We start from the raw sequence: 11,932 nt of genomic DNA, 5'->3' as shown, positions 1-11,932 counted from the left end.
AAAATAATCCACCCAAGAATGCTATGAAATATTATTCCCACTTTATGGATGAAGAAACTAAAAGAAGCAGCCTGAAAAAAACACAAAGCGACCAAAAGTAGGTAGTTTAGTTATCAAGTCCAGAACTATCTGATACAAGCAGGAATAGCCACTGAATCCTGTGGAGAGAATGGACTTAAAAAAATTTTTCATTTAAGAGATATTTTATCAAAAAAGCAGTGAAATTTTGCTAATCTTTTATTTTTCGTATTTGACTTCTCAAAAAGGGTGGTACAGTTAAGAATTTTTTTTGATATGGTTTTATAATTATTTTCTCCCTTTCTCTGTTCTGAGACTTTTCCATAAGAATATTCACTTTAATCAGACTTCTGCATGGCTGGTAAAGTGGATAAGCAGTAACGTTTTCAAACTCTTTTATTTCTTCCTTTACTTTCTCACGCTTCTCACATATAGGTGGCTGTTTCTCAAGATGTCTTTTCCTCAAGATTTTTTCCTTAAGTTTTTGCTCTGTAAGTTCTCTCCCTCGAATCATGCGTTCTTGGTGACCTTTAATTTGCATCTGTTCTCTATTACTTATCTGCTTCCTTCTCTGTGCAGTCTGGATGCAATGTTCTTCTGGTACAATTCTTGGAAATGTTGTTTCAGTGGAGCATCGTGATTGTCTAAACGTTTTATTCCTTAACTCTCTGGCATGTCCTGTTCGATTTATGTGTCTTTCTATGTGCTTCATCTCTCTCTCAGGTACTAAAAAGTACTGCTTTTGTGTCTCTGTGCTTCGGGTCATCCTCCCCTCCGGTTTCTTCCTGATTTCACTGCTTGTCTCTTGTTCTCTCATCATTTCCACTATTCTTTTATTGTAATGAGACTCTGCTTTGGCAAGCCAGTAGTCAAGAGAAAGAGCTTGCTCCCTAGAGAGTCTTTCATACTCCTCTTGATATTTTCGAGTTATCAGTTGTCTTGCTGCTGTTGTATGCACGCCACCTAGATTCTGTGAAAGGGAGATACAAAATTTTTTTATAATGCAAACATCCTTTTACTCTGAACACATTCAAACAGGAGTCCACCCTCCCTATTGACACCAATAAAATACACGACTTTTTATTTACTTTGTGTAACAATTGTGATTTTGCTCCCATCACTCCTAGGTGAGTCTGTGAACTCTGAAAGTTGAAGTACCCATCACCAAAAACAATAACTAGTTTTCAAAAAATACAGCATTAAGAGTTTCAAAATAATACTCTGATTTGCAAGTATGGATATAGCTGGAAAACATTTGCCAGTCTAGATACACTATTGGAAGGTGTCATTTGGGGAGAAGGATTTTAAACCTAAGATTCCTTTTCCTGATAGTTTCAAACTGCTGTGAAGATAATTTACCAGGATTTTTTTCTCTAGTGGGGACTGTTGACCTGCAGCAATCCTAGGGTCTTTAGATGCTTTAGCCCAGGCCAATCTGGAAGATAGAAAAAACAAGGTGGATTAAAATGTGGGTGGTATAAGAACACATCTACTTACATGTAGACTGAACCAAAAGCCCCAATTGTTTTGACCAAGGCCAAGGGTATTTCTCTCAGAAAGAGAAAACCAAATAGTAAGGCCATTTCCTCCATAGGAAACCACTGCCTTCCTATGGAGAACAATGAATGCTTTTAGTAAGAGGAGGATCTTTCATATAAACTAAAAACATACTTCTCTTGTGGACTCAACATGAACCACTCTGAATCTTCAATCCGGGATTTGGAGAGGGAAGAGCCAGATTCCTTGGTGAAGGATTGCCCAGGCACATTTGTTACAGACTGTTCAGGCCCCAAACCTTCTCTGTTTTGTGAGATGATTCTGGACTTTGGTGCTATCAGTTCATTCTCTTTCTGAAGTTTCTTGATCCGGGCTCTCTCTGCCTCTATCAACACATACAGCATCTCTGCCCTCTAATCTTTGTTCTGAAATTGTTCTTATTTGACCCCCCTCCCCTCTGCTTGCCTGTTATACACTGTCAACCATCCTTCACCCTAAATCCATTATGAAACCCTGTTGAACCACTTGAGGTGGGAATCTGTGGTTACACTGGGGCAGGACAAGCTGATGGCAACACAAGTGAAGACTATCAACTTTTTATGTGTCGTCCCTAACCTAATCTGTATTTACTGTGAGGTCATTTTGAAGTTAAGTGAGGATGCCTAGTATTTCATCTCTGTGCTTCTGTTTTAATGCCATTTACGATTAAGAGTTGGGCTTTGGAGCGTTGACAGGGCTGTTTGAATTCTAATTTTATCATCTCCTAGTTGAGTGACTCAGGGTAAGTGTATCTCTGTTAGTTTCCTCATCTGTAAAAAAGGGGATTAGACAAAAATGTCTCTCTCAGTGTTGTAAAGAACAAATGTGAATTAAAGAGCTTGATACAATGCTTGATATGTGGTAAGTTCTCAATAAATAGCAGTTGTCCATCTTCCACAGGGTAAGCCCTGACTCCATAAGGTCTTTCTGGTATAATCTATGTAACAGATTTTTACTTTCTCCTGAACACTTAACTTTTTTTTTTTTTACTTCAACAACACATTTGAAAATCAGTCATTTACATTGTGATTCAAACCACTCTTAATATTTTGATGCTAACATTATGAAGTGTAGGAGCTATCATCTATAAATACAATAATCTGTCTATATTATTGGAACTGATATCACGTATTGATTCTCACTGCCCTCTTTGGCACATTACTGTTTGTATAACTATTTTGAGATTTTAAAACTATAACCATCTTTTATTTACCTAGCACTGTGATCACAAATTGTGAAAATTAATGATTTGTTAACTATTTACACTTGTCACATAATAGCTGAGCATCTTTCATATTCCCTGTAATGTTGTATATATCTTTTTTTCCCGTCTCAATATTTTAATGTTGACTTCTTTGAACACAACATGGTTTTTGGTAAAGATAAATTCATTCTAATTTAACATATTTCAAACAGGAAATTTGGCTGAACACTTCAATCCCCAAACATTGACTGTGACTGTAAGGCAACAGAATATCAAATCAGTAAATCTATTGCACTTGGCGAAGAAAGTAAATTCCTCCTTTGTCTCCCAGCTCCAGAAGGCAATGTTTCTCATTGGCTGTGCAAGCTCTTCTCACTCAAGTCTGAGTCTATGTTCAAATATAGTACATCCATCACCACATTCTTCCAATAATAAGAAATCTGACAAAACAACATTCCAGTAGCTGTGTCTCCGGTTTTTTGAGTCTAGAAATGAATTTAAGATGTGATCTAATCACAGTCAACAAATTGATTGTACTGACTTCCACATTTCATGAACATGTTCACCGCGAAAGCACAGGATGAGGTTTCTCTGACTAGCGCTAACACTGTGTGATCAGTTGGGTGTTATGGGGATGCACGTTCTAGGTGACATGAGTATACAGACATAATGGAAATAAAAATCAATCTTACTGCACATGGTGTCTGGGTGAGCAATAAAAACACTGTGATATGGGATGAAAATTCTTTACCTCTTGTTTCCTCTCAGCCCTTTTTCTAGAGTCTGACGTAGCAGTGATATCCATCGACATACATGGGATAGCTGGGAGTAGCTGGCATTTGATCCAGGATTTTATAAAAATAGCATTTGATCTCTACAGTATGTTCTTCATACATCAAAATGAAGGGATGTTTCAGAAGTTCTTTATACTTTGGCTTTTGTATTCATCCTTCGTAAGGCACAAGTTGACAAAGTTGATGAAACTGGGGGAGAATTCCCTTTCCTCAGAATTACTGAGCTGTGGAGGATCACCTTTCACCACTTGTGTTAGTTGATCAAGTTCACTATTCCACTTTGGATAAGGAAAGCGGCCTGTGGCCAACTCGTACAATGTGATCCCCAAACTCCAGATATCAGAACGGACATCATATCCTTGTTGTGATGCACATGGGTCTATTTGTTCAGGTGCCATGTATGGCCTCCACCCAGCATCTCTTGTCTTGGCAATGGGGTCAACAAGCTGTCCACTGATGCAAAGTCACAGAGTTTAATATTTCCACTTCTGTCCAGAAGATTATTGGAAGATTTGATATCTCTGTGAATGATTTTCAAGTTTTCCTTTATGTGGTTTAGTGCTTTCACAGTTGCTAGTGATTTTGCCTAAATTTTTTTCTGGAATAACATCATCTAATACACTGTATACATATTTGTAAAACTTACCAAACGAGGTAGACATGAATTCCATACAGATCCAATAGTCACCCTCTCTGAAGAGTGCCCCATAAAACTGAATAATGTATGGACAATCACTACTCTGCAGTACTACATCCAAATCCATAAGAAATTGTTTTTGTTCTTTTTCATCCACTGTTGACCGAATTCTTTTAACTGCCATTATTTGTGCACTTGGTTTGTGACCATTTTGTTGACAGAACCATAAGCCCCTCGTCCAATTTCTCCAAGGTCTTTCAAGTCCTCTGCAGTGAAATTCCATTGCTGTTCAGGGGAGATCTTCAGTTTTCCTGATGATTCAATGCTGTGTGTTCTCAGTTCTCCCTATGTGTGGATTTTGAACTCCTGTAGGATTGGGATTCAGAGTAAACCTTGCTGTAGATTTGAATGGTGGATTTGCAAAATTCAACTTCAGTGCTTTGCGTTTACCCTGCATGCTGCTGATGGCCAGGTGGCCTGGCGCTGGGGTACCTGACAGGGCTTGAGTGCCACTGCTGCTGCTGCTGCCACCGCCCCCAGAACCACCACTGCTCGGGCTCGAGGCCACCATTGTCTGGAGTGAGGAGCTGAGCAGTGCCACCTGTATATATCTTTTTATTAAAAAATTCATTGGACTTCTTTGTAGTACACAGGCATATTTGTTTTATATATCTTAGTCCTGCACTCTCATATGTTGTCCTACAAGTGTATCTTCACTGTATTCTAATTATTCACTTGTACTCAAGGTCAGAGAACAGTTTTCAACTTTGTAGTTGATGCCTCAGCTCAAAGACTGCATAGATGTTTAATACATATTAACTGAATGTCAGATTGTGAGCATCTGTGGGGAAAAGAGTCATGCCTGCCTTATAATGTCTGTGTTCTTTGACTGCATTAGGAAAGTAAGGATTATACCCATGGTGGATATTCACTTACTGTTTTTTCAAACTGAAAAAGTAATGTTGGGGAGGGGAGAGAGCTAATTTCAATTTCCACTTTCAAATGAGAAGAAACAGATGAGAATAAAAAATGCTTACCATCATTGGTTGGGCAAGAGACTGGCCTTTGTAAGATAAAAAGAAAGCAGGTAAGAAAAATTAGGGCCTTGTTGCTCTCCAGTGGCTTGCTCAAGAGTTTTAACCCCATCACTATTGTGTCTTTCCATTACTGCAGAGAAAGGCAGACTAGAGCCTCTCTGAGAACACATCAGATTGTCTCCACTGGAGGAGAAAACAGTGATGGCTCCAGACTTTTTACAGGTAAGGAGCTTAGCACAAGTTATCTGGTGAGGGGTGAAGGGGGGCAGGTGCAAAGGTGGAAGGGTATTAAGAAATTCATCTAGAAGCTGTCCCTTCAGGGAAAGTTTGTACTTTAGATTGTAGATTACACATGAATGAAAATAGCATGCATTGCTAAAGTTACTTGTCTTAATGTTTTTGAAACGATTAGAAAAATATCAAGTGTCCACCTAATGGAGGAGGAAGTTCTAAAGTTGGCTGGAGGACAGGCAACGGAAGGGGTGGAGCTGAGGTTCCACAATTCAACCTAAGTCTTACTGAAATTCTAACCACAACTACTCCCTTGACGAATGTGAGTTTTCCTCATTTGGAAGGAGTCTAAGGTGGGTTGGGGGGGATCCCAACCTTTTCTTTCAACACCTCCAAAGTCTTGGGCTGCTTCCCAAGTTCCCACTTTATCCCTGCTCCTTTTGGTTCCACGTGACTGAGTATTCCTCCTCACCTTACCCTCATCACTTCTGGCCCCTTGAAAAGAAAATTCACCTCTTCCAAGGGCCCGGAAAAGACCCCAAAGCACGCAAGCCAGGTCGGGCCCTGCAGAGAGCCCTTGCATGGTCCACGAGGCCCAAGGTGCGTTAGGACTCTATGAGAATGTCTGCTTGTTTGTTTACCACTGGGCAGCCGCCTAGGGGAAATATAGGCTCAGGATAGGCGGGAGTTGTAGTTCTTCAAGGCCACTGAAATTAGAATTTGTAGGGCCTCCCTGGTGGCGCAAGAGGTTAAGCACAACACTGAGGCAATCCCGGGCCGGCCAGGGAGCAACCCACGTGGCGAGCAGACCTCTCTTGTCTCGCCCGCTGCTCCCCTCAGCAGTGTATTTCGGTCGGTGGATCTGTCTCTGGTGGATCCTCTCGCCCCCCGCACCTCTGGCCTGTGCCCCAGCTCTTGTATGCATGGATGGATAAAGCTTTAAAAAAAAGAAAAAGAAAGAAATTAGAATTTGTAAAGATTGTCAGGGAAAACGCCCCCGAGACTGGGTTCCTACAAGGTAGTGAAACCGAGAGCAGACATATTTCAGAATTGGGTCCTGAGAGCGCAGTGTGACACGCAGCACGGGTTACCCGCTTTCGTAGCCGACGGTACAGAACCAGGAGAAGGTGGCGCCGCAGCAGCCTCCACACACGGTCAGCTCCAGACGCACGGGGCGCGGCGCGCGCGGCGCTGGGTTATGACGTCACAGCCAATCGCGAGCCGGGACGCGCCGACGCCCCCGCCCGCCGCGCTCGGGGCCCCTCAGCGGACGCGGAGTCGCGCTCTCCGGCGCAGTGGCCTCACTCCGGCCCGCTCCTGCGGGTCTCCAGGTAACGGGTGCCGGCGGGGGACCCCGAAATCTTGGGCTCCTCGGCGGCAGGGGCGCTAGGCGTGCGTGGACAGAGGGTTATATGGGCGTAGTCCCGGGCGGTACAGAAATGATTCCCCGGAGTGGGGGTGACGACTCGCTCCTTAATAAACTCCCCGTGCCCTTCCCAGGGCTCGCTGCCCATCATGGACCTCGCCGGCCCTTGCTCCAGCTTTCAGTCGGACCTGGATTTCTGCCCGGATTGCGGCTCCGTCCTGCCTTTGCCCGGGGCCCAGGATACGGTCACCTGTACTCGCTGTGGCTTCTCCATCAACGTGCGGGGTGAGAGGGGCGGCCCCCGCGGAAGGTCCAGCGTGAAAGTGGGAGGAGTGGGGGAGTGGCTTGGCGACCTCAATATCGGTTGCATTGGAGAGGAGGACCCTAAAACAGGAGATCGGGCATTTTATAAAACCTGAAAGGGATGTAGGGCCTCCAGGCCTAATGGAGGTGGAATTGGGGGTGCCCATTCCCGTCGCTTGTGTGCACAACCAATTTTTACTGCACGCGCAGACTTCGAAGGGAAGGTTGTGAAGACCTCATTTGTGTTCAACAAACTGGGTACCGCTATACCTACGTCGATGGAGGAAGGACCTGAGTTCCAGGGACCCGTGGTAAGTTAGTAACGTCATGGACTCGCCCCATTAGTTGGCAGGTAAATGAAGTGGCGATTGCTGAGATCTGGAGAGGTGTGTGCCCAATTCCAAGGGGCATCTTCGAGCCATAGTGTTTACAGAGCGTGAATGCGTGATTCCTGTGATAACTGAGGAGGATTAACCAGGCCTCCCTAATCCACAAGTTGTTTCTCAGGTTGACAGGCGCTGTTCTCGATGCGGTCATGAGGGGATGGCCTACCACACCAGACAGATGCGCTCAGCTGATGAAGGGCAGACTGTGTTCTACACCTGTACCAACTGCAAGTGCGTATCCTTTCCTTGCTCTCTGCCTTTTTCTCAGTTTACCAACTAGAAAACCCAGTGACTTACTTTTTGTATTGAATAAACTTTCTTTTAGTCCCATCCCTCATTTCTGCACAGTCCAGATTGGTGGTAGTTTTTATTGTTAAAAACTGCACATTCTTTTTATAACTGAATTAAAAACCTTTAAAGATATTTCAAAGGAGATGAAAAAATACAGAAGGCGAATGTTGCTTAGTAGTCAACATGATGTGCTGGAATCTTCCAGTGCACTCAGTAGTAGTTTTTGGTGAGAATTGACTTGTTAAAAAGAACATGAGCTTTCTGCATTTCGGTGTTAGGCAGTTTCACTACTATATGTCAAGAGGTGGCTTTATTTATTCTTTATTTATTGGCTTTGTTTATCCTTTTTAGGATTTGCTAGGCTTTTTAAAAGGATATATTTATGCATACAAGAGCTGGGGTGCAGGCCAGAGGTGTGGGGTGGGGAAGGAGTCACCAGAGACAGAATGGGGCTCCAAACAGGCAGATCTACTGAAATATACTGCTGAGAGGCGCATCGGGCAAGACAGGAGAGGTCTGCTGCGAACTTGTGCTGCAATAGGTGCGGATAGCTTCATAGTGCTGACGCTTAACCTCTTGAGGCACCAGGGAGGCCCTGTTGGACTTTTAAAATTGAGCAGTTGTTGGTGGTTTTTTCATCAACCTTGGAAAATTAACAACCATTATCTCATAGAACTTGCCCTTCCATCTTCTCAATTCTCACATTCTGGAACTCTGATTAAATAGAACTATCTTCCATTTTTGCTCACCTTGTCTTTACTGTTTTCAATCTTTTATATCTTTATGTTTTCTTTGGATAATTAAGATTTCGGGACCTCCTTGGTGGCAAGGGGTTAAGCACAGCACTATGAAGCTATCTGCAGCCTCTGTAGCACGAGTTCAATCCCTGGCCAGGGAGGTGACCCACATGCCACAGCAGACCTCTCCTGTCTTGCCCGCTCCTCCCCTTAACAGTGTATTTAAGTAGATCTGCCTGTTCTGAGCCCCACTTTGTCTCTGGTGAATCCTACCCTCCTACCTCTGGCCTAAACCCCAGCTATTGTATGCATAAATACATAAATATTTAAAAAAAATACTTAAGATTTCTCTACCAGGCCATTAATTCTGTCTTTAGATTATTTCAAATAATAATGATCAAATATAGCAAGTCTTTAATTTTTTTTAGTTCATATCTCATCATTTTAAATAATTCTCAATTCTTTAATCATAAATTTTTCCTCTTATTCTTAAAATATGTATTACATGTAACTAACTTTTTTAAACATGGATATTTATATAGTGATAATACCGATACCCACAGGTTTTTGTGGGTCTCATATTGCTGTCTGCTATTTCTGCTTTCATGGCGGTTTTTTCCCTTCTTTTGTGATTTTTAACTATAAACTTTGATTTAAAAAAAAAATCTGAATACTAGGAGTTCTTAGAGGCTTATGGTGAAATGTTTTCTAGCACTTGTGTTTTCCATTCAGGTGCCTTGAGTTATTATATTAACTTCTTGGCTTTAGAGTTTTTGGAGCACATAGGTAGTACGAATTTGGGCTTATGGTTAGAAATTCTCCGGGGAGATTTTTTTTTTTTCATCAGAGATTTATCTCTGGTTTCTTCATGTGTTTGTCAAGAGAGCAAGGGTACCATAGAAGCAGGGACTTCAGTTTTAACTTACCTGTCTAGATTCTTGGTTTTATCATCATTTTATCTAATGTAAAGATTGCCTTTACAATCTTTTTTTTTTCCCCACCTCAGCAATAGACTAGAAATATTTATAGGTACATAAGTCTTTTGAGAGTATTTTTTTTCAGCCTTTTTTTTTTTTTTAAAGATTTATTGATGCATGTGAGACCTAGGGTGTAGGCCAGAGTTGTAGAGGGGGGAGGTGAAAGGATTCACTAGAGACAGAGTGGGAAGCAGAACAGGTGGATTGACTGAAATATACTGCTGAGGGGAATAGGGGGTGAGACAGGAGAGGTCTACTCCGTAAAGTGGGTCAGCTCCCTGGCAGGGGATAGGACTTTGTGCCGCAGTGGCTGCCAATAGCTTCCTAGTGCTGAGACTTCCTTGCACCACCAGGGAGGCTCCCTTTTTTCCCCCAGTCTTACTTATTTTTTAAAGAAGTTTTACATTTTTATGTGGTCTAATTTATCATTTTTTTTTCTTTTGTGTCCTAATAAATCTTTGCATAGTTCATAATTTGTTAGGTATATTTTTAATCCCACCATTTTCAGTTGTCTTGAAGGAAGATTCAGGGCAGCTAGTACTTCACATTAGCATAAGTAAAAGTCCTTCTTTGGTTATTTGAGAATCCCATTTTACATTGCTAGAACCTCTTTCTTTGATCAAATATAACAAGTCCTTTATTTCTCCATAGGTTCCAGGAGAAGGAAGACTCTTGATTCTTTCTTTGGATGACTCAACAATTTAGCCTTCCTTAGAAGGTAGAGGGTATTGGGTTCTTAGATACCTTGTCTGCCTCCTGGTTGCAATGTTTTGCTCCCCAGAGGAAGTAGATCATCGTATGGGCAATACCAGCTGTCCTCAGAGGACTCCCACTCCTAATTAAATTTCCTTATCAAAGTTATATTTTCACACCTGTTATATAATACATTGTTACTTCAATAAAAAAGTTATATTTTTTCATAAGACCCAGGCATTTATATGTTACTTACAGTAGGTCTTGTTCCAAAAGGAATTTAAATGAGCTTACAGGGATGTATTTCTTTTGTCAACCAATATATCAAGTACAAAAGTATAATATAAATTAGTACATGAGAAAGAATAACACAAGTACGAAAAAATGGAGCCAAGAATAAACCAATATTAAAAAAAAAGCTTATCCATACACCCCTGTCTAAATCTATTTGGTGCCTGAGTTTTAGGGAAATAAAAAGTGGGAGTTTGCTTACTAAGAGATTCAACAGATAATTTAACTAGCTCTATTTGATATGTAAATTTGTCCAAATTTACATACAACAAATTTACATCAACAAATTTTGATACCAAGGGACTAGTAAGTACTTACTACATGTGACATTTTGGATATATATATATTTGTTTTAATTGCTCAAGATAAATATTTATATTCATTGAAATGTATGTAGAAATGTATGTAGAAAGGTTGAAAAAGTAAAAATCAAGAACTCCCACTCCATGGAGATACTTGTTCTTTTAATGGGCTACACTGATACATGCTGGGTTGTATCTTGTGAACCAAAAACCTGAAAGGGAAATATATGTAGTCCAGGCCAAGAAACATTAAAGTTTGCGTTTGGAAATCTACTCCCGCATTTCTTGGCTTAAATGGTGATCAAGGTAGGACAGTAATGATTGTAATTGTGTGATCCATTATGCATTGAGTTCTCAAGCAAACTTCTCTCTGACCCTCAGCAATTTGGAGGGATAGGCAGCCTTTTCCACAGTACATTTGAACTGTGCTGGCAGTTGACTTTGTAGTCCCACTCCTGAAACATGAAACAAATCTGTTCATGCGTCTATCCTTTAAGCCTTTCACTGCCCATTAACACTGACTGGATAAAACTCAACTTTCTTAGCAAAGTCTACAGAACTATATAACCACAGCTATCTGTTGCCTCGTTTGGCATCTTACCCCCCCCCCTTATATTCCAGCTGTACAAAACTGCATTTCCATCAGTGCACGCAATACGTTACAAGCTACCTAAAATATATATAACATTTGTTGCTTCTGGTTCTCATTTTTACTCACTTGCACCCTGAGAAACACATTTTCTATCAAAGCATAAATTGGCCAATTTATGACCTTTCATTTACTTCATATTATCTCCACTCCATAAAAGTATGTTTGCAGAACGTAACTAAATCCAATTTCATAGTTGCGATTTACTTCAATGTTAGTATCCCAATGGTTTATATTTTTGTTCTAAGCATACCAATCTTTCCTACTACGATGGGAGCTAAAAGGCAGGATCTGCGTTTTATGCTCCTTCCTCTTCAATGCTTAGCACAGTGACAGGAGAAAAATCCAAACTGAAGGTACATGAAGAAACCCGCTCAAACGCCAACAACTGTTCTAGGTCCCGCTTCTCTCATCCCCAAACGAAAGAAGGAAACGCGAGTGGGTTACTATAAGGTCATTACTGCTGCTCCTTAGTTTTCC

The 11,932-nt window shown here is 41.3% G+C and overlaps 2 protein-coding genes and 1 pseudogene across 3 annotated transcripts; 1 reads left to right on the top strand and 2 right to left on the bottom strand.

The window, feature by feature from the left end:
* Nucleotides 1-229: 229 nt before the first annotated feature.
* On the bottom strand, nucleotides 230-1,919 carry LOC311188251 (uncharacterized protein ZNRD1-AS1; the record flags this gene model as incomplete). Its single annotated transcript, XM_084259396.1, has 3 exons — nucleotides 230-988; nucleotides 1,378-1,453; nucleotides 1,690-1,919. 3 exons carry the CDS (start codon nucleotides 1,917-1,919, stop codon nucleotides 230-232), a joined length of 1,065 nt encoding a protein of 354 aa, XP_084115522.1.
* A 1,615-nt stretch (nucleotides 1,920-3,534) lies between these two features.
* Nucleotides 3,535-4,760, bottom strand: LOC311188250 (dual specificity mitogen-activated protein kinase kinase 4-like; annotated as a pseudogene). The gene has a single exon. The product of its transcript is annotated as a dual specificity mitogen-activated protein kinase kinase 4-like (transcript).
* Nucleotides 4,761-6,972: 2,212 nt separating this feature from the next.
* On the top strand, nucleotides 6,973-10,193 carry POLR1H (RNA polymerase I subunit H; the record flags this gene model as incomplete). Its single annotated transcript, XM_084228166.1, has 4 exons — nucleotides 6,973-7,108; nucleotides 7,337-7,437; nucleotides 7,634-7,743; nucleotides 10,169-10,193. The coding sequence occupies 4 exons, from the start codon at nucleotides 6,973-6,975 to the stop codon at nucleotides 10,191-10,193; spliced, it is 372 nt and encodes a 123-aa protein (XP_084084292.1).
* Nucleotides 10,194-11,932: the final 1,739 nt, after the last annotated feature.

The sequence above is a fragment of the Talpa europaea genome (genome assembly GCF_964194135.1).
Source record: "Talpa europaea genome assembly, chromosome: 2".
Classification (NCBI taxonomy): Eukaryota; Metazoa; Chordata; class Mammalia; order Eulipotyphla; family Talpidae; genus Talpa; species Talpa europaea.
The sequence above is the reverse complement of the archived record's forward strand: the minus strand, read 5'-3'. Positions and strand labels throughout refer to the sequence as shown.